This window comes from Camelus dromedarius, chromosome 21 (assembly GCF_036321535.1).
Source record: "Camelus dromedarius isolate mCamDro1 chromosome 21, mCamDro1.pat, whole genome shotgun sequence".
NCBI lineage: Eukaryota > Metazoa > Chordata > Mammalia > Artiodactyla > Camelidae > Camelus > Camelus dromedarius.
The window spans coordinates 18,143,245-18,167,603 of NC_087456.1; the positions used below are offsets into that span (position 1 = coordinate 18,143,245).

The 24,359-nt window shown below is 42.4% G+C and overlaps 1 protein-coding gene and 1 long non-coding RNA gene across 5 annotated transcripts; one reads left to right on the forward strand and one right to left on the reverse strand.

Annotated features, from left to right (window-relative positions):
• The first annotated feature begins 213 nt into the window (after positions 1–213).
• On the forward strand, positions 214–8,761 carry ZBTB18 (zinc finger and BTB domain containing 18). 4 transcript variants are annotated; one of them, XM_064477243.1, is made up of 3 exons: positions 1,174–2,718; positions 5,070–6,443; positions 6,476–8,761. In XM_064477243.1, the coding sequence occupies exons 1-3, from the start codon at positions 2,706–2,708 to the stop codon at positions 6,553–6,555; spliced, it is 1,467 nt and encodes a 488-aa protein (XP_064333313.1). In that variant the 5' UTR covers positions 1,174–2,705; the 3' UTR covers positions 6,556–8,761. The 4 variants fall into 4 exon arrangements, with proteins under 4 accessions (XP_031294370.1, XP_064333313.1, XP_064333312.1 ...); XM_031438510.2 differs by lacking the exon at positions 1,174–2,718 and adding an exon at positions 214–346 and having other exon boundaries at positions 5,070–8,761; XM_064477242.1 differs by having other exon boundaries at positions 5,070–8,761.
• Positions 8,762–11,264: 2,503 nt separating this feature from the next.
• LOC135318754 (uncharacterized) lies at positions 11,265–16,196 on the reverse strand. The gene is made up of 3 exons (XR_010377075.1): positions 16,183–16,196; positions 15,933–16,097; positions 11,265–11,307 (listed from the first exon to the last, which is right to left on the reverse strand). It is a non-coding gene; the product is annotated as an uncharacterized LOC135318754 (long non-coding RNA).
• Between the last annotated feature and the right edge of the window lie 8,163 nt (positions 16,197–24,359).

Here is a 24,359-nt window from a genome sequence, read left to right on the forward strand (position 1 = left end):
CCCGGCCCGGGCTCCGCGCTCGCTCCTTGCTCGCTCGCTCCCTCGCTGTGTCTGGCAGGCTGCGGCCGCCGCTGGGCTGCTGCCATGGGGAGCCGTTGAGAGTGGGGCCTCTTCGCTCCGCCGCGCTCCTCTGGCTGCCAGCGGGGGTGGGCGGGCGGGCGGGAGGGAGGGGGCAGGGGGAGCGGGCGACGGTGCCGGGTTTGGGGGGCGGGGGGGCCGGGAGGGAGGGAGGGGGGCCCGCGGAGGAGGAAGCCCACCAAGTCCGGCGGCTGCAGCGGCGGCGGCCGGGAGGCGGAGGACGCGGCGGTGGCGGCGGCGGGGACGCGGTGACTTAGGGCCGCTCCGTGTGAGTCCCGGCGCCGGCCCCCGGCCCCGACCCGGCGCCCCCTCCGCGCCCGGGCCCTGGCGAGCGGGACGCGGGCTGTGCGGCCCCGGCCGGCGGGGCAGTACGGGCGGGCGGGCGGCCGGGCCCCGCGAGTGGAGTTAGTTTGTGCGGGTGGAGCTGGGGGCGGCGGGGGGCGCCGCAGCGGCGGGGGCCGGGCCGCCGCAGCTGCGGGTCGGGCGGGGTGCGGCCGGTGCAGCTGCGGCGCGGGGCGCGCTCCGGCCGGTGCAGCTGCGGCGGCGCCTCACGGGGCGGGGGGCGCGGGGCGGGGGCTTGGGAGCGGTGCAGCTGCAAGGCGCCGGGACGGCCGCGGCTCCGGGGACCCGTGCAGCTGCGGCGGCACCCGGGGGGAGGCCCCTCCCCGGCCGGGGCAGTTGCCGGGGGCTCGCGCAGTGGCGGCAGGGAAGCGGTGGCAGCCACCCTCCCCCGGCTTCTTACGACTTTTCTTTTGTTGTTGCCGTGACCCGGGTCTGTTTTCTCGTCTGTTGTTTAAGGTGTTTTCCTGCTGCACCGGCTCTACGCCCTCCACCTCCTTCCCTGTGGTTTAACCTTCCTCTTTCCCCTGTGTCTTTTGCACAGCCAACTACGTAAAGATTTGCATTTCTTACCCCCTCCCGGCTCCGCACCCCCGCCCCCACCTCCTTGAAAAACAAAACCTAACCTCACAAAACCTCTCCGGACCCGCGGCTACGAGGCGCAGAGGGGTTGATTTGTGGAGTGGGAGTCGCTGGCCCATTGCGGTGCTCGGGACTCATTAAACTGTCACTCGCCCCCCACCCCACTGGGTAAATGGGGTGATTAATGTCTGATATATTGGAATGGGGCGAGGGCATTTGTGCAGAATAGGCGGTGTGACTGAGAAGGAATTTTATTTCCAAAGAGTGCCTCCTGAAATAGGCATTCATAATTATGCCATTTATCGCGAAGTTAGAGAAAGTTGGGTTTGTGACTTTAGGAAGGCAAGAAGCAGAGGATAGAAACCTTGGTCTTTGTTACTCTTTCTTGGACTCTTTGCCATGGTTTTCTAATGAGAACGGAGTGGTTATCACCAGGACTGCAATACTTGCGCCTCAGGCCCCAGTACCTTTTCTGCTCCTCACCCTCCCTAGAGTCTGTGGAGACGCCTTTGACATTCACAGATGTCGCAGCCCCTTGCAGGGCATTGGTTAGGCCAGCCCGGGTTATGTTACAATTTCATCAGCCATTCGAAGAAAACCCCCAATCTCGCTAAAAAAGTTCCCCAACTTACTAGCCCTGGCTACCCCCACCCCTTGCCCCTTTCTCCCTGAAAGGTTTTCTTGTGATCATGAACATTACAGAGTGACCCAAGAAAAAGATTGTTATGGGACACAGATCAAGGGGAAGACAAAGTTCTGCTCTTTCTGAGCAGAAAGTCAGATCAGATAGACAGATAGGCAGATACAGCTTTCATTTTAAGTGGCAGTAGCAGGTTGTGTCAGTTTATTAATTTGTCTCATTGAACTGAAGTACTTTCCAGGATTTCAGAAAGTGCAGTTTCGGCTTGTTGATACTGAGAGTTGAAATTTGCATCAACTGGCAGTATGAGAAATTTTACTGAGAAGGTAGTTGTAGATAAGTAGTTATGTAAGAGTGAAATCATAAGGGAACCAGGTTGAAGTAGTAGTTCTGAATAGTTTTCCAACATTCTGAGACACGTATGCCATTATCTCAGCAGAAAAGAAAAAATGAAAGTGCCGTAAAAATGTTAAAATGGGACTGGAGATGTCAAATGGGTGGATTTAAAAATATCCGTATACGGCCTTTGAAACTAAACGTTGGAGTTGAATAAAAGTGAATCTGGATTTCCTGACTAGCACCGTGGCTTGAGTGTGCTGTCAGTATGTAAGCCAGTCCACCAACTTAAGACAGAAGTGTTGCTATTCCATAAATACAGTAGAACTCCATATGCTGAGTTTTTCAATTTCTTCTGTTAGAAAGTTTGGGGAAAAAAAGGAGACTTTGAAGTATTTTGTTTATACTAACAGAAGAGAAAAGTTCTCCTAAGAAAAAGCTGGTGGCAGGAGTGTAGAGGAGTAGCATATGGCATTAAAAGGAGCACAGCTGGAGGTAGCATTTCCATCTGAACATGATGTCAGAGCAGCTGACAGCCTGCCATCCCTCAGCCTTTTATTCTAACACACAGACAGGGAGTTAGTGTGTGCGGATCTGTGGTGGAGAAGGTATCTCATTCCTCTCTAACATCATCTCCACTTTGCATCTGTCTCTCTTAGTCTGCTTTTTTTCCACCGATGTAACAGACCTGGAGCCAGCAAGACTCAGAGGAAAGGACTTAATCAGGTTTATGTGTCCTAAAGGTAGGAGTAGCAAGAGATTAGATCAAGCATATTTCTGTTTTGGTGTTTTGTTTATTGAATTTTAAAAAATCACATTACTTTTCTAACCCAGTTTAGGAATAAAATATGAAATCGAGTACTCAGCGAACATCTTATTGGAGTTGAAAGTCTTGGGCTTGTTTAGTTTTAATTTTTAGCCCTTTTGCTTGAGTGGGTAAATACCTTTAATACACAGGAATATTTCAAGTTTTGAAATGTTAAGAAAGGCTTTGAAATATTGCTTTTTGAGATCACTTTGGATTAAAATGCTTTTTTGTTGTTGTTGTTCACTGCTATTTAGATTCCTTTTGCTTTTGGTGTGGGGGGGTGGGGCGGGGGGAGAAATAGTAAACTGTTTGGAATCCAGCATCCAAACTTATATGAGAAGATTATTCTCGTTAAGAAGCTAGATTGTGTAATTAATTCCACTGTGAAACTTTATTCTTCAAAACATTCAGCAGCACTACTGAAACATACAGCTGTAGTGCTTTTGAAACCGAAGGTTTTTTAAAAAGAAAAAAAAAAACTTTTGTCCCCTGGAGAATAGTTTGACTAGTTTCCTAATTTCTCTTTCAAATATATATTTAAGAGATCTTTTATTTCAGCGTAACGATAATTATTTGCAGGAGTTTTTGTGTTAGCGACTAATTTAGAACTTGTAGATTTGAGCTGCCTGAATTGGCCAGACAGCTGTAATCGCACTCCTCTATTCTTAATCTCTTTATCTGGGCAGCAGCTGCCATATGGCCACAGTCAGCTGGATCAGATGTTTATAAGCTTCCTTCTTCGTCCCTCTCTGTCCTCTCAGCCTCCTAATTTGATCACGGCTACCTTGTGAGCTGCCCTCCAATCTTTATTTTTAGCCCTCTCAAGGATTAGGATTGATGTTAGCTGTGAGGCACTTAAAGTGATTGTATTGTAAATCTTGGTTTATTCTAGCTGTGGCATCTTGCAGAACGTATTGGGTTAGGATGAAAGTTTAGTGCATCTTGGGCAAAGTGTAGAAGAAGCAGGGAAGTAATTTTTAAATATTAAATTAATATGTAACCATTCCCCAAATGCACTTTTTGAGATATATGGTGTGGAATCTTGCTTCTGGCCATAGGAAAGGGGAAGTCGGGTGTTCTTTATTTTCAAGGAGTTGAATTTTGCCCCTTTGTATGTCTGCGTCTCTCCTCTGCCTCCATTTCACCCTCCTTCACCAGAAAACAAGGGCAACAATGCATATTTGAAAGAATAGAAGCTAGTTGGAAAACAAAATATATCAAGTTATGTTGAAACAAAGTATTTTCTGTTGACTGAGGTAAGGCAGAGTCAAAAAAAATTAGTTTCTCTTTTTCTAGCAAGGCTTTTTTTTTTGCGGGGGGGATGTCAAACTTGTAAAGCTTTTGAGTTTCATTTGAACGTAATATGCCTTTATTTAAGTTTGCATTAATTTTAATATGGAACTCATTTTGCTTTGCACCAGATCAAAGTTTAGGTGAGAATTTTCAGAGTTAAATAAAGCCCTTCTGGTTCCTAATAGCCTAGATGTACAGATTTTACAAAGAAATATAACCATTTTTTTCTCAATTCATTAAAAAATCTTTTTGGATTTGTTCATAGTAAAGATGATCTTTTCCATCTGTTGATGTAGTTCCTTCTGATCTCGTACATGTGTGCTCTACCTGCAAATCTTAAGGCATTAACATCTGTTTTTATACACAGGGCTTTTGTTGTTGTAACACTCTGACTTTAAAAGTAAGTTGTTTGCTAATTTCTGGACTAATTATGTGATTTCATTTTTTTTCTTGATTCAGCCAAATGTGTGTGTTTAAATTGTGCTTCCTAAGTGCAGTCAAGTATCAAAATAAAATAAAAAAAGGATGATTGAACAAGTTTTCTGAACCTTCCAGAATGTGTTTGGGACTTTTCTTTGTTCATTATATGTGTCGTTCCCTTTGAAATTAAAGCTATTTTGTAGGTTTTGTAGGACATAATTTGATGAGTAGAGTTAATTAAATTTCCTCTGAAAGAGACCTAAATTCGTCTTCTCAGTAAGAGACTGTACTGAAATTAAGGCTTTAAAAACTTGACTAAAGTTAAAGGAAGGTGGAGATGCATCACAGACTGTTTGGCTGGGGTAAGAAGTTTCAAAAGTGTGCATTTTTCTTCTTGCATTTAGGTTTTCTGTGTGTGATTTGGTAGTGCTTGGGTCATAAGCCTGATTAAAATTCAGGGACGTGTACCTCAACAGCCCAAGCTAATTTTTGTTTTTTTTTTCTTAAATGGGGACTAGAGCATTGAAAAGTTGTTCCTGACCAGGCTCTCATGAGAAATTTCTCTCATTCCAGGTTATGAAGACAGTATGGAGTTTCCAGACCATAGTAGACATTTGCTGCAGTGTCTGAGCGAGCAGAGACATCAGGGTTTTCTTTGTGACTGCACTGTTCTGGTGGGAGATGCCCAGTTCCGAGCGCACCGAGCTGTACTGGCTTCATGCAGCATGTATTTCCACCTCTTTTACAAGGACCAGCTGGACAAAAGAGACATTGTTCATCTGAACAGCGACATTGTTACAGCCCCAGCCTTCGCTCTCCTGCTTGAATTCATGTATGAAGGGAAACTCCAGTTCAAAGACTTGCCCATTGAAGACGTGCTAGCAGCTGCCAGTTATCTCCACATGTATGACATTGTCAAAGTCTGCAAAAAGAAGCTGAAAGAGAAAGCCACCACGGAGGCAGACAGCACCAAAAAGGAAGAAGATGCTTCAAGTTGTTCGGACAAAGTCGAGAGTCTCTCCGATGGCAGCAGCCACATGGCAGGCGATTTGCCCAGTGATGAAGATGAAGGGGAAGATGAAAAATTGAACATCCTGCCCAGCAAAAGGGACTTGGCGGCCGAGCCTGGGAACATGTGGATGCGATTGCCCTCGGACTCAGCAGGCATCCCCCAGGCTGGCGGAGAGGCAGAGCCACACGCCACAGCAGCTGGAAAAACAGTAGCCAGCCCCTGCAGCTCAACAGAGTCTTTGTCCCAGAGGTCTGTCACCTCCGTGAGGGATTCAGCAGATGTTGACTGTGTGCTGGACCTGTCTGTCAAGTCCAGCCTTTCAGGAGTTGAAAATCTGAACAGCTCTTATTTCTCTTCACAGGACGTGCTGAGAAGCAACCTGGTGCAGGTGAAGGTGGAGAAAGAGGCTTCCTGTGATGAGAGTGATGTTGGCACTAATGACTATGACATGGAACATAGCACTGTGAAAGAGAGTGTGAGCACTAATAACAGGGTACAGTATGAGCCGGCCCATCTGGCTCCTCTGAGGGAGGACTCGGTCTTGAGGGAGCTGGAGCGGGAGGACAAAGCCAGCGACGATGAGATGATGACCCCCGAGAGCGAGCGGGTCCCGGTGGAGGGCGGCATGGAGAGCAGCCTGCTGCCCTACGTCTCCAACATCCTGAGCCCGGCCGGCCAGATCTTCATGTGCCCCCTGTGCAACAAGGTCTTCCCCAGCCCGCACATCCTGCAGATCCACCTGAGCACACACTTCCGCGAGCAGGACGGCCTGCGCAGCAAGCCGGCCGCCGACGTCAACGTGCCCACCTGCTCGCTGTGCGGGAAGACGTTCTCCTGCATGTACACCCTCAAGCGCCACGAGAGGACTCACTCGGGCGAGAAGCCCTACACGTGCACGCAGTGCGGCAAGAGCTTCCAGTACTCGCACAACCTGAGCCGCCACGCCGTGGTGCACACGCGCGAGAAGCCGCACGCCTGCAAGTGGTGCGAGCGCAGGTTCACGCAGTCCGGGGACCTGTACCGGCACATCCGCAAGTTCCACTGTGAGTTGGTGAACTCCTTGTCGGTCAAAAGCGAGGCGCTGAGCCTGCCCGCTGTCAGAGACTGGACCTTAGAAGATAGCTCTCAAGAACTCTGGAAATAATTTTATATATATATAAATAATATATATATACCTATATATAAATAGATCTCTATATAGTTGTGGTACGGTCTAAAAGCAGTCTTGTTTCCTGGAACTGAAAGGTTGGGATATTAACTTGTTTTTTGCACTTTAGAATAGCATGAGAATCTCACTAATTTAGCATTCGGATAAAAGAAACTTTAGAGCAAGTCAGAGAATAGAGAGGTGTTTTTCTTTCGAGGAGGTAGGGGAAGTAAGCCAGTAAGAACCTTTGAAACAAATGGTCCTATCACAAAATGCTCTCATAGGGCTTAATTTTGTCAGCACTGCGATGTCTTTTGAGCTCTCTCTTTTTTTTCCACTTTTTTTTTTTTTTTTTTTTTTTTTAAGTAGAAACTCCCTCCAGTTTTATGAGCCTCTTTATATGTCTCAAATTGCATGAATCTTTTCTGGCTGTTGGAAACCTGAATGCTTTTAGACCCAAATGGAAAATTTCTGAAATGCTGGATTATCTATTTTTAAACAAGCAGTTGACTTAAAACTTTCTGTGGCAACTTCTGGTTTTCTGACGGTTCCCAATGAGAGAAATTCTGAAAGTACACTGGGATCACTGGGACGCTGTCTTTGTGAAGGTTTGCTTGGGATGAAAAAGGATATTGCAGCTTCAGCAGTGTTGAACTGTGTGTTGAAAAATGTGAATTACTGTTATTGTATACTGTAACTGATTACATGGGCTGGGGGGGTGTCAAAGGACTTGACAGGTTGTGTTGATGCTCTTAGTTGAGTCTTGAAAAGTAAATATTAACGCTACAGAAATGCATGAGTTTCAATATATTTTTGTCTTTGTTTGCATTGTATAACTTTAACGAGTGAGTTTAAAATTATTTAATTTCCTTAGAAAAATAACACCATTTGGAAAAAAACCCTGGTGTTATGAAGAACGTTAATGCACTGTTTTTATTTTTATTTTATATAATTTAAATTGACTTTCCCACTGTCTTTAAGTTGAAACTGTTAAGCTGAATAAAAACTTAAGCTGCAAATTGATAACTTCGCTATATAACAAGGAAAATATAAATGTTTACAAACGGCTTAAAGATTTGCATGTGCAGTGTGCATTTATAACAAAACTCCTAATTGCACAAAACCCAGGCCAGCTCAAACTTTAGGTGTACACACTTACCCAGTTGAGCGTTTTTAGAGTAACTACTGCACAAATTGACAATAGGTCATTCTCTTTTTTTTTTGCTCCTCTTTTCTTTTTCTCCTCTTCTTCCTTTCCCTCCCTCCCTCCCTCCCTTCCCCTCCCCACCCCCATCCCCCCTCCCTCAACTCATGAAAAGATTCTATGGACTGAAAAAGCCCCAGGCTGAAAGGACTGGACTGCCTTGATTGACATGGGGAAGGGGGTTAGTAGACTATGTGTATCGCGGCAGCAGAGGCTGCAGCCCAACGTGTGGTTTTAATGACCAGCACACAGGGCAAAAGCATTTTGCACAGTGTTTGTTTTCCTGTCTTGCACTTACAAATAAGGTCTATGGGAGTAGCATGGAAAACGTTTGCTGTTTTTCCCTTTTTTTTTTTTTTTTTTGATTGCTTTTGTTTAAAATTTGATCGCCTTAACTACTGTAAACATAGCCTATTTTTGTGCTTAAGATACTGAATGGAAAACTCCATTGTGTGTTGCTGGACTGTTTTGGAAATATTTGGTCAAATGTGTGTTAATTTGGCTGTAATGGCATTTAAAGCAAACAAACAAAAAAAAAGCTGTGAAAATGGCCTTGGAGCATTATCTTTAGTTACTTGAAGAGTTTCTAGTTTTTTTAAAATACAATTTATGTTAAAATAATTTTTATTAATTTAGAGAAGACAATCAATGTCTGTGAGAAAACGGACTTTCTTTGGGATTTTCTTTTTTGTGGTCATTGTGAGTGATTGCTTTTTCCTTTTATTAGTTCCACATTCTTCCTTTGTTCTAAAACTTAGACTGACATCTAGCTTTGACAATCATAGTATGTTTTATTTTCCTGAGGGGGGAATAACTTATAATGCTGTTTAGTTTTGTACTATTGGTGTGTTGGTGAATTTTTAAACTGTGTGCTAACTGCAATAAATTATATGAACTGAGAATTTCTGGTGTGGTTTTTTTTTTAAATTGTGATTATGTACTACATAGATCCTAAATGTGTATCATACATGGCATCTTTATTTTTAATATCAGTTCTGTTCAGAGCTTATAGATTATTAGAGTGCCGTAAATCACTCAAATGGAAGTGTACAAACATTTTGCTTCTAGTCATTTAAGAAGATACTAAATGCACATTTAAAAAAATGTGACCCATTTACTATAGTCTGCATCAAGAACATTAAGGTAGTTCCCTAGAAATTTGTAAATCCATGAAACTTCAAGTGGGCAGCAGAGGGTTTTCATAGTTCGCCATACAACTACTAATCCATTCACCATAAGTCATTTTCATGGGTAATTTTATCCTAAGTTGATTGGTCAAATCTATTCTGTGTTCTGTCTAAATGGAAAATTGAAGGAGACCGGATGTCTTAATTTGGAAAACTGCTTGGCTAATGACTGGAATTCTAGGCAATCGAATTAGCAGGCATTCGATTGTTCAAGATTAGCTGTTATACATCCTTTTTGTTGCAAGGAGAACTCGAAAGTTCCCAGGTTTTAATTCTTAAGTTTTGACTTAAAATTGTAAGTACATGCAATCATTAGAAAAATTGTTTCCTAATTTTTGTGATCATCCCAACTTCATGCTTGACTTGGGTGTATCAGGGTGAGAACACTGCTGGCTGACCTATAGAATTGTTAGAACACTCACGTGCCGATCGGTCCTGTAGAGGAATTGTTGCGTGTGGTCCTAAGTGTGAGCAGGGCCATCTCAGACCTGAGAGAGTTTTTGTAAATCCTGAAATCTATAACTTCCAGCCTCAAAGTTACCTGTGGAAATTCAGTTTTACATGATTATTGTCAAAATTAAATACATTTTTATTAAATGACCTATAGTAAGGTTAATATTCTTTGATTCTATAGAAGTGAGATATAAGGTCTGGAGCTTGAAAATGTACCATTTGTTAAGTTCCCTGATAGCTTTGGATGGGAATCCCAAAAGATTTTATCATAAAGCACCATCAGTAATTTACAATTTGGGATCCTACATTTCTCTTTTTTTGTTGAAATGGGATTTCTGTTACATGCAACTCACTTGGTTTTAACCAATCAAACATTATTTCACATGAAAGGGGAATGTACATTTGAGCTCCACAAAAAAAATTTCTTGGGCAGTTATAAGCAGATAAATGATGGGGTGGGGGGCGGGAATCTGTTTTCAGTTCACAGTATCTTAAAGCTTTCTGAGGATGTTGAGAGTTACAGTGTAGTTCCACTGACTAACATCTAATGTTAAATGAAGAGCGTTGACTTAAACTCAACTAGATACATTTATAAAACCAGTATTTTGACATGAAATTAGGAAGAAATGATGTCTTAAAATATTCCTTGCAAAACTGGAACAGTTATACAAATCACCACATTTGGTCAGTGAAGAAATCAGTTGTTTATTCATTACATTTTAAAAAAAAGGAAATTAATTTTTCATGTAATCATGTTGGAAACCATTCAAATTGATCTCCCCTTTGACATCTGACTGATACATATTTTAAATATGTGGTTTCATTTATTCTTGAAAACATCTGTTTCTTTTAGCTAATCAATTATGCCCTACATTAATGTGGGCCCAGAATTGTGTGCAAGGTGTACCCTAGGGAATATCCAAGAAATACACAGTGTTAAGGATACTGGTTTTGGATTTCCTTTCTAGTTACTTATGCTATCAGATTAATAGGTGAATCAGGTAGTTTTTCTTTAACAGACTTGTCACGATGATCTACAAACAGGTTATTGTAAGGTTAGAAAAAAGTGAACACTATATTAAAATTATATAACAGCTCACATTAAAATGGTTGAAATATTCATTATCCAGGTAAACAAAAGTTTTGAACTGTTATCAAAGAAAGCAATTGCCTTTTAACCCAAGAAACAATATTACTTAAAAAATCTTGAATCTCCTAAGTTTTATCAATAGAACACAAAATATATAAAACTTGACTTTAAAAATTCCATTGTACCAGATATGTTTTTAAAAATCTTAAGATCTCAAAATTTCCTGGACTGTATTGACTACAGTTTATTCTTACAAAGTTTAAAAACATTCTTTGGTTTCTAATATAATGAAGGAAACTTTTCCATGCGTCTGGATAGGAAACTCAGATAATTCTAGTTTTAATTTGTAGACATTGATCTAAATTTTCATTATGATCGTTCCAGTGTTTAAAATTGCTGATAAGGCACAATGAGTTGAGTAAATGTGAATTTTGAATTCCAGGACAGAGGAGCTCAATCCTTTTCTTTAAAGTCATTTGCCATTAAACTGCTAGAGATAATACCATTTTAAAATCTACAGCAATCACTTTATTTTTTAAAAAACAAATAGCTTTTAGGAGTTTTATTTTGGCTATCCTCCAAGTTTATCACACTGATAGGATTTTGTCCCTTACATTATAAAAATTTTCCACCTTTGGCTTGCAGGAAGATGGCAAAATATCTTTGTATGTGATCCTTTGATCCAAAATGTAGAACCACTTATCTCTTGACTTCATCACTGTAATTAAACAAAAAGAAACATTTTATGTTACTAGCCTTACCCAACCCTTCTTAGATTTTCTTAATATTATAAAAGGAGAGCTAAAGCAGTCAGATCATGCTGATGACACCGGAGGTTTTTAGGAATATTAATTCATTTACAGAGACATTTTAGAAATTAAACTTTTAGTATTTTGAAAACTGATTTCTTAAAAATCTTTATTAATTAATTTTTGTAATTTATTGTGACAGCAACTGAATTCCAAATTTAAAACGTTGTAACTAGGAGGCATGAGATCATAGAAATGAAATGGTAACTTGAAAAGTTTTTCTTTGGAGCCCAATTACCTTGTAAGTATCTGTTTACACTAACTAATTTGTTGAATTAATTATCCAGATAATTCAGGTTCATAAAACAGCTTTTTCCTAAAATATTCAAGCACTTGAAAGAATTCAGATTTTTGGTTTTTTTGAGAGAAATGAATTACCCAGTTAACTTTCCTGATTCCATTCTAACATTTACTAGTTTTCTGTTAATCACGATCCCTAGATTTCTGTGAACATGGTACTTTCTTTGATTGAAGGGTAGTTTGCAAAACAATTCTTTCAAAACTGAAATTGCTCTTGAATTTTCAAGCACTTGCCCCCTTTTGCTAATTGTCTTCAGGAATGGGTTTGCCGTTGAGCTCACATTTTGCTATAGGAAGCAATTCTCTCTAGTTCGTTTGGCAGGAGAGGAGTGAAAACCCAATTTGGCTTTAAAATGTAGCACATTAGTCAGTAACAGTTTCAGTGAGGATATTTAGAGTGGCTTTGAGAGGCCGTGTGACACAGATAGAGAGTCCATTCACGGAAACGACTTATTTACAGTTTGTTATAATCTCTGTAGTTAATCATTAAATCAAGTAGTTTTTATTCAATGTCAATATGCATGCTTAGTATGACTGTATAGGAATTTTAAAAAGTCATACTGGCCTGAATTCTCAAGTTTATAAAAAGTATATTTATAGTTAATATGAAGTGGTACATGGGAAAATGTATTTGCTTATTGGTAAACATTTGTAAGATAGATTAACTCTGTTGTTTCATATATTATGCATATAGTGCAACGACACTGAACTTGAAAGAATAGCGTAACCTAAATGATGTGAGCTGTGCCAAGCCAAAGCTAACTTTTGATAGGTGACAGAGCTTAAAAGAATATGTCTTAACCATGTACAATTTAAATATATAGATGACTTAAAACTATATATAAATAAGGACATATTGATTTCATTAAAAAAAAAGCATACTTAGTGCAGTGCACACTTCACCTCTGAGAGGATCACTAAACACCCTTTTATTTGTGTACGTCTACTGCTCTGAGATGATCTGTGATCAGAGTACGAGCATTAAGGTTTTCATCTGAATCTCTTAAATTTGCTCTTACAAACAGACTAAAACTTATATGTATATATACATATAATATATAAAAGATACATATATGAATATACCTTTTCTGTGAACCATTTCTTTGGAACTGTGTCATGTAAATGAGCTGTTTGATAATATTGATATGCCTATTGCAAATTTACTAGTTACAGACAACAATGCTTCCTAGGATGCTCTGTTTGGATACGTTCTAGAAAAGCACAATGGGACAATCATAGATAATTAAAACATTTAAGAAAAGCATTTATTGCTTCTGAGTCATAGCCACAGAAGTTAATGCCATCTATTTGTATTTAGTATTAAAAAAAATCCACGTCTTCTCATTTAAAATTGTTTCTCTGTGTACTCAAAATCCTCATCAAATAGAATAAATTTGAGCATAGAATTGTATTCCAAGAAAATCTAATTTCTAAGATTATTTCTATAACTGCCTTTGAGAAAGAGGGTCTCTGAAGCATGAGACAAGAGGGAGAAATGGGATAGGTTTATATTCAAAGCATAGACATTATACACATGCCTTTACTGTAAAATTTAATATCTCTTCAGAATCCCCAAGATTTTGCATCTGAATCAACGGGAAAGAAGCCGACGGCTGGCAGATGGACTATTCCTTTAGGTTTTTATTTTTGTCGAGACTCAAACTTAAATTCCTACTTTATAGCCTGCTCTGTTTTTCTCAATGTCCTTTTATTAATTATAGGAGGGTAAACTTTGTATATTGAGTGATTTTGACACCATCGCACAATGGAATTTTCCAACCAAGTTGTTTTTGTGTCTGAATTTCTATCATTTTGAAAAAAACTGAAATACATTTGAAATGAAAACTACGGTTGAGCTTGGCCCCATTTACAGGTCTGCATCAGCAAACCACATACATATAGCCAGTGAGGGAGGCTGGAGCCTGCGGACCCAGGAGCTGAGGCATTTCCAGGGGCTCATTATAATAAGCCACATCAAACTTAATGAAATGCTTAGGTTTAGAGAAAAAAAATTAAAAGATATGTTGAGGCACAATGAAGTTTTGTTTTTCATCCTAAGTGTGAAGTCTAGAAAATGTGGTAATTTCTCACGTTCTATTTATATGTGATTTTACTTGAGGGATGCCTCAAAGCAGTACTAGAATCACTTCTGTGCAAAAGCGGGAGGGGGGGTGGGTTTGTCAACATTTATTCAATGTGCTTTGTAAAGGTGCTTATCTTGCAGTAAAAAGAATACTCGAGTCAAAATACGGGCAGTTGGTAGGCTTGACCAGCATAGAAGGATTTTAAATGATTGAAGTGTTTCTGTTTCAAAGTCAAACAACGCCCTCAAAGTGTGAGGCAGTCAATCCTCACATTGTTATTCTTCTTTAATAATACATATATAATTTTTTCTCTCTCTCCTAAAATAACAAAATTATTAAGTCTTATAAGCAAAAACAATTTCTAGCTTACATCTGTATCCTGAATTTTAAAATTTGCATCCTGGACTGGTTGCTTTTGAAATAATGAGTTAATTTTGTTATTGAAACTGCAAAAATCTAATGACCAGAATGGCCCAATTATTCCCTATTCCTTGAAGACCTATGTTGTATGTCTGATAGTCTCCCCTTATGGATTGCTTTATCACATGTTCTTCCTACAATCACAAAAACTTAAAGCTGGCAGGGGCAAAAGTGACTTCCAGTTTATTCATCGTAACAGTGGAGGAGCAGGGCGGGGCGAGGCATCAGGGAAGGGAAGGGGTCTGAAGCACTTTGCAAGTGTTTCGTACGTTCCCCAAACCTTTGGTTATCTGTCATTCTAGGCATGAGGTTTTTTTTCTCTTTAGAGGCACATGGCGGTTGAAAGCCTTGTTCGGGGCACATCTTTGATCAAGTCTGAATCTGAAATCAACATTCTGGTGATGCCCAGGTGGTAGAGTTTGCATTATGTAATATACATTTACCACAATGGCACTTACCACACTTACCATTGTCTGCTCTATATATTTATAAATTGAACCGAAGAGCAGAATTGTGCTATTTCTCTTCCTGACACGGATCCTATCCTATTCAAAAAAAAAGTTACAGCAGAATACTCTCTCCTGGTGTCAGAGGAGGACATATTTCGACCTTTCTACCTCGGGCTCCCCAAGAACTGAGACCTCGGCAGGATTCTACTGACTGACACGCTCTCTCTCTGCTCCCAGCCACGAAAGGGTTGCTTGGGTTTCCAAACATCTTTCTTGTTCAACCACAACGAGGCACTGCTACTTGCAGGCGAGTAACTGCAGGGCTGACAGAGCTGTTGCTGGACGTCCAAGAGGGAGAGAAGAAACATGGATGCACGGCAAAGGGTGGCAGCCAGACAAGAACCTCAAAACTTGTTTGCTGCTGAAACGGGAGAATTGAATAATTTTCCACTTAATCTGAAAACTGGCCTTGGTTTCTTGGAATGTTTCTCACCTCCTTGTCTCAGTATCATCTGCCGGAATGAAGGCTTCAGAGAAAGTGGGGGAAGGTCTACCAATGCGACACAGGAGGAACCCCACCCTGCTACTTCTTGTCTCCGTTTGTAAGAAAGACCGGGAAAACGCCCTTCTCACCTTCCTTAGAATAGTGTGAAAATGACTATGCAGAAGCGTTCGGCTCTCAGAAAAAAGGTGCTGTGCACATTTGCAGTGACATCACTATTAGAATGATTATTCTTTTTTACACCAAGATGAAGTTTCTCCTTATCACAAAGCCTTCTTACCAAGGTGGATTTTTATTAATGTGGATTTTTATGATTTAAATTCATTGAGCATTAATAGTCTCAACTTTATTTCAGTTTTAAGCCGGCCCTGAGGAAAGCAATTTCTACATGAAACGTGAAAGTTCAAGTCCAATAGGGAATGAAAAAGATCCTGCAGTCTCAGGTAGGTCTGTAGGTGTGTACACGCTTAGGTTTGCTGTGAACTTCACGTAACTTACATCATACTTCTGGTTCCTTGTGACAAATCTTCCAAAGCCCTTTCAACTCTCTATCTGATTAATCTAATCCAGAAACCTAAGTTGGACACAGGTATTTTTTTCTCTGAAGGCTTGAGAGATCGAGACCAAAAGCTTCAGCTTGTGTTTAATCTTGCATCATAATATAAAAAAAAACAATATGATTAATACATACCATGATAACGAACAAGCACAACTCCCCAGGGAAGCACGCATATTAAAATGATTTACCCAGAGATTTAAATGAGTTACTCCGATCTCACCAGGAGAAGGTGGCACATGTCAGATCTGAGCTCAGAGCATCTCCATCTCAGGCCTCACATCACAGAGGTGCTATTTTATGTGTTGTTAGAGGCACGTTGTGGTACAATGCAAATCTAAGATCAAATGGCGTCACAGGGAATGAATCCGCTTGGAGGAAGATGCACCTGTGAAAGTCCACGACTCAATGGAATGCAATGCTCTGTTCCTTATAAGGAAACTTTGAGTAAATATTGCCCAGATCAAGCTTACAGTCCAACTTTTCCACGTAACAGGCTTCAGAATCCCCGTTCAGCGTGTCCACTTCGCTCTTTGATGCAGCGCAACTTCACAAAAGCATTTGTGCCGCAGTCATCTGGTTTTCTCTTCCTTCTTGCTCTCCTTGATAAAATGACACGTCTCCCTTTTTATTTTATAATTTTCATAGATTTTTTTTTTTTTTTACAAGGCAAAGTCTTCAACAAAACATGTTTGGTGAAACAGTCCTTTTGGTTGATATATTTAAGTTTCGTTTTAAAAAAGTTAAAAAAAACAACAACAAGAACCAAAAACAAACAAGCCCCCCTGCCCCCACCTCCCTCTGCTTGATGCCATAGACCAGAGTCCAAAGGACATTAGCTGCTCCATTGCACACATTGGAAGGAGAGTTTGCTGTGAGCTCAGTCCTTCTAATAGACTGGCAATTTTGTAAAAGGTTTAGAGGATTTTGTTTAACCATTTCTGCATGTGTTTTTAATGAGCTTGCGATGGTGGATAACAAGGGCCAGGTTGTTTATTTTTCGGCATTTTCTGACCCAATCCCTCCCTGCTGACCCGAGGAATGGGCACCTGTGCTCCTCCCTGGCTCACCTATGGGAGTCAAGGTGGTAGGGCCATCTCCGGCCTGTCTTCATGCCAGGGACGAATCATGCGGTAGGCAGAGCGGAAGGAGTCTCTTTGTTGACAGCTTTCCATCTGGACTTTGGTTACGGCTGATGGTTCACGGAGCGCGTGGGTTAGCTGGAAGGGGCTATGAGAGGCAGCTCCTCCATAAGGGATCAGGGGTGTGTAAAACATCAGCAAACAATGGCCCAGGATTTCATTTGCAAAGCTCAGAGGAGCAGGTCTGTCCCTGAGTTTCAGGTCCCTGGGTTTGTGAATGTGGATGACTGCTGCTTGGACAAGCCGGCATTTCATAGTCAATAGGGTCATTTATAGCCTCATTCAGGTAATCCGACTGGAGTACACCTGAATAAATACATTGAGCTCAGGTGGCTTACAAGTAACCCCCTTTGAGTTTAATAATTAAAATAAACAGAGCTATTAAGATGAATTTCAGTTTGTCATGTGTAAATGTAAGAGGCTCCATAAAGGATGGTGTTTTGTGATTCATATAGGAATATGATGGATGGATGATACGTTTTCCACAGCTATTGAAGAAAAAAAGATTATCTTAGTCATGGGGTAAAGTTATGTGATGCATTGCACCATCCAGGCTGTGTCTGGGCCAGTACAGATTTTTTTTTTTTTTGTGAAAGATTACTTCTTGGCACACTAGACATGCAAACGCCAGAATACAGTAAAACCACATTTAATTGGACCTACTTGCCAACTTCTTGAACACAGCTTGGATTATTCCACTGGAGGCTGCTTCTGTTAAAAGCTGGGGGAGGAGGAAGTGGCATATTGACAAGGCTTCAGATAATTTTTTTTTCACTCGAAGTACAATTATGCAATGAGCCAAGTTTGGAAGTATTTTACTATGTTTAATAATTATTATTAAAGATATTGTAAAACATATGCATTTGTTAAGTGGAATGTAATGGGAATAAAATCATGTCATAAATTTTACTTTGGATTTATTTTCCTAATTTGTTTTTTATTTGACAGCCTTCCAAATTGATTCTAGCCAAAACCATGCACTCTAATACATATCATACTTGATATTAAAGTGAGAATATGAGTAATTTATAGAACCCGAGTGAGAACAGTTTTCTTCTCTTAGCCAGCCTATATGGAATTGCCACCTCTGTTCAGGTAGTGGCTGACACTCAAACCCTACATGGAGAGTGGAATAATAGGATGGAGAAATCCTGCACATAAACCCTCCACATCCTTCTTCTCTGGGCAGAAGCTCCAAACCCCACAGGTCCTGGGCGTATCAATTGTTCACTAGGAGATCAAGGCCAAGGAGAAGGACAACTGTTTCTCTGTGTGTGTGTGTCTAGGAGAATCAGCCTTCTCTCTGGAGACATAAGTGGGGATTCACTGACAATCCATAATTCTACGCAGGTGAGCTTTGGCTTCAGGTGATGCCAAATTTCATCGTCATCTTTAACTCAGAAAGCTGAGAAGGCCTGGCATCCGTTTACTTCATGTCTTGAGCTTAAACAAATTTATATTTTTCTTAGTCTCTTTCCTAAGGGAAAAAAAGTGCCCCTGAAATTTCACGTACTGAAACTGAACAAAGGTGCCATCTCCAATGATTAGCAAGACCCTCTGGATTTGCACTGAACTCCACCTGCCCTGCGAAAGCCCCACGTTTTCTCACGATCCCACTCAAGCTGCTTAGCAATTGGGCCCTTTCTTCATAATGTGGTTATGCGTCAGCCTGACTTCGGTTTGCCCAAGGTTTTGTTTTCTTCTGCTCGCCCCAGCAAGGGAGCAGGGGAGGAAGGCTGCGGAGGAGGGAAGGGATGCCCCTGCACTTCCCCCTGGGGCGGGACTTTTCCGCGGCCCCCTAGGTGTGTTCTGAACGCGTGCCCGGGTTTGGGAGAGCCTGATGCGGCTGTGCAGCCGCGCGGGGTGGCCTGCAGCAGGCGGCCCTGCGTCTGCAGAGGGGACATGAGGACATCTGGCCCGTGTCCCTGGAGCCAGGCTCGGCTGCAGGCCTTTGAAAATCCTCGGCACTGGCCCCCAGTGCCTTGGAACTTCGTCCCTGGAGAATTTAGAAGGGCCAGTACCCTTGATTTCTTGGATATCTGGGCCTCCACGCGTGCAGGGCTGTCTGGAGCAGGGCGATGCTTCTCCCTGGTGCCTGCTTCTCCGAGCCTGGAGCCAGGCGTGGGGTGAGGCACTTCTGCTCCCCAGTTCTCTGCTCACTGGCTGTGCCTCTTTGAGGAGTGACTTCATCTCTCTGGGCTTCTTTTTCTTCATCTTTAAAATAAACTCTTGGGTCAAATACTCTGAGGTTCTTTACAGCTCTTAATTCTCAGATTTTTTTTTTTTTACCTGTTTAACTGAAATGCTGATTAAACTTGGGCTGCTAACAAGGAAATATTTTCCAATTAAAGTAGAAATGGTGACTAATTTGCCACTCAGGCTTCTGAGGCTAATGGTGCTCAAAGGCACACTCACTCAGACAAGGGAGGGCCCTGGCAGGGCTGATGAGCATTTCCACTGGCCTTTGAATTTTTAATTTCAAGTTATATTTACAGGTGCACACACTGGACACATGCCTCCTTGTCTTTAGTCAAGCCCAGCGTGTTTTGTGTTAATTTCTAATTTTTCATGGGAGAAACTTGAGAGGTCCTAACTAGGTATCAGGCAAGAGCTTATGCAGTACTGTGCTGTTTTACACTACACACTACTTTTGGGAAAATAGATGGGGATGATACCACCTTTGTTGTTGTTCATTGTTTTAACTATCGGTAAACAAGTACAGAGGGCTCCTGGCTAAGGAGTCATCCCCATTAGTCCCGCAAAGGTTTTCATGTTCAGCAACTCTATGGAGTCCTGTTTGGACAGCTCCCTGCCACCCTCTTAGGACAGGACAGGCCCTGCAAATGAAAAGGGTAGTTCTAGTAGACAGGCGGCTTCCACAGGAAGGAGTGCACCAGGGCCATTGCTGTGGGCGTGGTTCACGGAATTTGGAGTTTCTGAGGGGATTGGTGATAGGTCTAGAGATCAAAGATCTTTTAAGTTAGGCAGATCATGAAAAGAGAACACACCACACTCAGAAATGGACTCTAAAACTAGGGAGGAGTAAGATCTTAGTGGCTGTCATAAAAATTCCATGTCCTGTCATTGGAAGCCAGACCACTGACCTAGTCATTCCCTGTCTTTCTAGTATGTACTTAATACATTTCAGCATGGAGGAAAACCCTACTAGATTGTTGTGTGAAAAAAAAAAAAAAAAAACAGCCCAAGAGAATGATCGTGGACTAATTTGTACTAGAGTCTAACTCAAATATTTTCGATTTTATTTTTTTCATTCTGAAGTCACAAAGTAAAATGGTTGAGGAATTCAAGATTTAGCATGTAGGAGAGACTGAAATAGGACTGCATTCTTATATTAGTTAAAACTCTTTTGGTTGCAAGGAACTGGAATCCAACTTAAGCTGGCTTAAGCCAAACAAGAATTTTATTATAAGGCTACGTGGATTCAATGGAATCCAAAAGAGGAATATGGACAGGCCTTGGGAGCAGCTCGAAGTGGGAGCTCAGAGGCTGTCAGGATTTGTTCTCCTTTCCTTGCCTCCGATTCTCTTTCTGCTGATTGGCATTTTCTATTCCTCAGTCCACATGGTGGAACAAGGCTGCCAACTGCTTCTGCATTTATATGTCTTCATTTTCAGACACCCAGGGAAAGGCTGACTTCTTTTGTCAGTTGCAGTTCCCAAATTCTGGGAGAGAATTCTGATTGGCCTATTTGGATTGGTCGCCCACTGCTGGGCCAATGGGCTGTGCCAAGGGCACACCCGTTGTACTAACCTACAGTCCCTGTGGTGGCCGTGTGCATGTGGAGGGACAAGGGTGCAGTCCCCAAGGGACGGGGAGATAGTTCCCTGAAATGAGGCTAGTGCTGAGCTGACAAAATAATAGGGGCCCATTATATGTCTCTACTAAATTAAAGAGGAACTATTATTTATCTGCAAGTGAGAATAATAATAATATATTCATCCTTGTGGTCTAACACCAGTTATTAATTTCTAACCCATGACCAACGGTTAAGTGAACTCATCTATGTTTTTTAAAGTACTGTAAAATAGAAATTAATTTTCATTGAACTTACTTCATCGAATCTCCCTCCAGTTGCCTGTCATTTGGTAATCTTGGAGCATGTTGATGAAAATTTGAGGAAATCCTTACCCAGCTCATGCTGGTGAGGCCATGGAACTCAGCTGCTGGCCTTATGTCTCAGGTGTTTCGCAGTGATCCAGGTGCCCTGTGGGCATGGGAGGAGGGTGATCAGGTAGTGGAGCACAATGAAGAGAGAAGATGCCTCTCCTTTTCTCCTAGTTGGGGATGGAGGAAGGAGATGGCTCACTGGAGAGCTCTATAGCAGGCAAGAGATGTGTATTCTCAATCCGGGGACGCAGGAACTCATGAGTCTAGAGTGTGGAGGGGCCAGAGGCTGCCAATGTTGGTTACTGCAAATGAAGCTCTCCAAGCCAGGGTATTGGCTTCCAGCAATGCTGTGTTAACCCCCTCAGGTGCTTCCCCTGTCACAGTGTCCCAGTGTCCCAGTCGGGAAATGCACCTGCCTGTGGGAGGGAGACCTGGCTCCTCAATGCCAATGCCAGAGAAACACTCAGATTGTTTTAGATGGCAGGCACAGGCTGTGTGGACACGTGGCTCATCACTCCTCACTCTTGTCACTCCTTAGCTACTCATTGCATTAGGGAGATGCCTACAGCATTCCCTTAAAGATGCAAAATAATCAGAGCTGGAACGAAGTTCCTGGTTAGAGTTTGGTCCTCAAGGCCAAGGTGGAGAAGCATAAGGCTAATTGATTCAGGTGGTCACAGACTGTAGAACATGAAGATGAATATTTTAGACACCGTGGGTTTTATTGTTGCTGGTTTTGCTCAGTCACGTGGCCTGCATTTGGGGAACATCGGGGACTGGCAAAAGATGTTACCTCGTTTCCAGCCTTTGCTGGTCTCCCTCCTCCCCCACCACTTGACTTGTGAAGGCACGTGGGAAGCCAGGATAGAGAAGAGTTTGCACTTTGAAGGCAAGCAGAGCCGCTTCGTGGCTGGGGGCTCGTGCAGGCATTGATGCACTAACACAGGGGTTTCTGCAGCTCCCCTTTGGAAGGGCCATGTGGACTGGTGAGATGGTGCCTTTCCAGCAGCAGAAGCATTGCATCTGCCAGGACCCTTTCAGTTACAGGCAATAGGAAATGGACTCAGACTGGCTTGAAAAAAGAAGGGAATTCATTAACTCACGTGTTGGGGAGGTCTAGGGGGGACTGGGCACTGGACTCAGATGACCAGCTCTTTTTTCCTCCTCACCCACTCTTGGGTTTACTTCCATATTTATAGCCTAAAACAAGCTTTCCTCACACAATGTGGGGACTGGGTATGAATGGAGATGGTGGTAGCTGGCCTTGCCCCAGCCAGTGACCCCAAAGGGAGAGGATGGCATCCTCTGAACATCCATGTGTTTAAATCCCAATAAAAGAGCTCTGACCTGACCTAGATGATGTGCTTATCCACAAGCCAGTCACTGTGACCCGAGAAGTGGGATGCTATGCTCGGGCAGGCTTGGAGCCGTATAATGACTTCTTTATGGCCAATTTTGTATGAGCCTTCATTCAAGCCTCCCAGAGCTGGGAGTGGAACTGTTTTGTGGGGCCTAAACACAGGGGAGGAAGATTTTCCCAGGGAGCCAAGGAGAGGGGTAGTTTATATTTATGGGTTCCTGCCTAGGGAAGGCTAATTTTACCTGGATGTGGGAGGATAGGGGAAAAAGTGATATGGCAGAGGTCAAATATTTATTAAGTGACAACCGTGCATATGACTCAGAGGGTACAGCATCCCTGCCCTCGTAGAACTTAGTTACTGGTTAATAAAACAAAGGAAAAATCATGGTAAATATCATACGTGTTATGCATAGAGTAGTACAGAGCAAGTAGGGACACGCAGGAAGGGCATCCAGCCTGGCTGACATGTCAGAGAAGAGTTTTCAGCAGAAGTGGTAAGAGAGGAGTTACTCACATAATAAGAGGGTGGAAGAGTGTTCTGGGCAGAGGGATCAGCATGCGCAAAGGCACAGAAAGAGAACCAGGCAGCTTTCAGGAAAACTTTAGTTCTTTCTCAGGCCAGTCAATAAGGCTAGAGCACCGTGGGGGAAGGCATGTGAGTTTCCCAGGGCAGCCATAACAGATACCACAAACTGGGTGGCTTCAAACAACAGGAATTTATTGTCTCACAGTTCTAGAGCTGGGAGTCCAAAATCAAGGTGTCAGCAGGGCCGTACTCCTTCCTTGACTCTCCCTCTCTCTTTTTTTTTTAAACACCTTTATTATGGTATAGTTCCTGTACAGTAAACTATACATATTTCAAATGTACAATTTGATGAATTTTGATAGGTGGGTACACCAATGAAACCACTGCCAGAATCAACATAGCTAACATTTCCATCACTCACCAAGAGGTGAAATGTTCAAACTCCCAATTTATCCCTTCCCACCCCCTTTACCCCTGGTAACCATAAGTTTGTTCTCTATGTCTGTGAATCTGTTTCTTTTTTGTAGCTTAGCTCATTTGTGTCCTTTTTTTTTTTAAAGATTCCACATATAAGCGATATCATATGGCATTATTCTTTCTCTTTCTGGCTTACTTCATTTAGAATGACAATCACCAAGTCCATCCATGTTGCTGCAAATGGCATTATTTTATTCTTTTTTTAATGACTGTGTAGTATTCCATTGTGTACCACAGCTTCTTTATCCAGTCATCTGTTGATGGACATTTGGGTTGTTTTCATGTCTTGGCTATTGTAAATAGAGCTGCTAGGAACATTGGGGTACATGTGTCTTTTTGAATTATATTTTCCTCTGGGTATATGCCCAGGAGTGCTTCCTTGACTCTTAAATTCCAGTTTCTGGTAGCTCCAGGAGTTCCTTGGAGCTGTACACTCCATCTCTGCCTCCATCTTCACATGGCTTTTCTACTCCATGTCTGTGTCCCCTTCTCTTTTGCTTCTCATGAGGATGCTTGTCCTTGGGATTAGAGACCAGCTGGGTAATCTAGGGTGATCGCCTCTTCTCCAGATCCTAACTTGATTACATATGCAAAGATGGTAACATTCACAGGGTCAGGGTGTTAGGAAGTGGACATGTCTTTTTGGGGGCTTCCATCTAGTCCAGTACAGAGGGGAGCATAGTGACAGATACTCTGGACTGATGGAAGAGGCTGGGTCCTAGGGAATCTGAAGTCATCCTAGAGTAGACCAGTGACATTGCACTTTGCATTCTGGAAGACACTCTGGTTGTTTGGTGGAAGGGGACTGTGGGTGCGCGGTGAGATAGAAGCTGGTGGTGGTCTGTCAGGAGACTATTGTCGTGGTTCAGGTGAGAGTGAGGGGGGCTGGGCTGAGGCAGTGGCTGAGCCAGGGATGAAAAGTGGACCATAGATCTACTCAGGAGAGCCGGTCAACAGTCCGGGGGACTGAATGGCTGTAGGTGGTGGGCAGCAGGATGGAGGCAGAGAGAGTGTCAT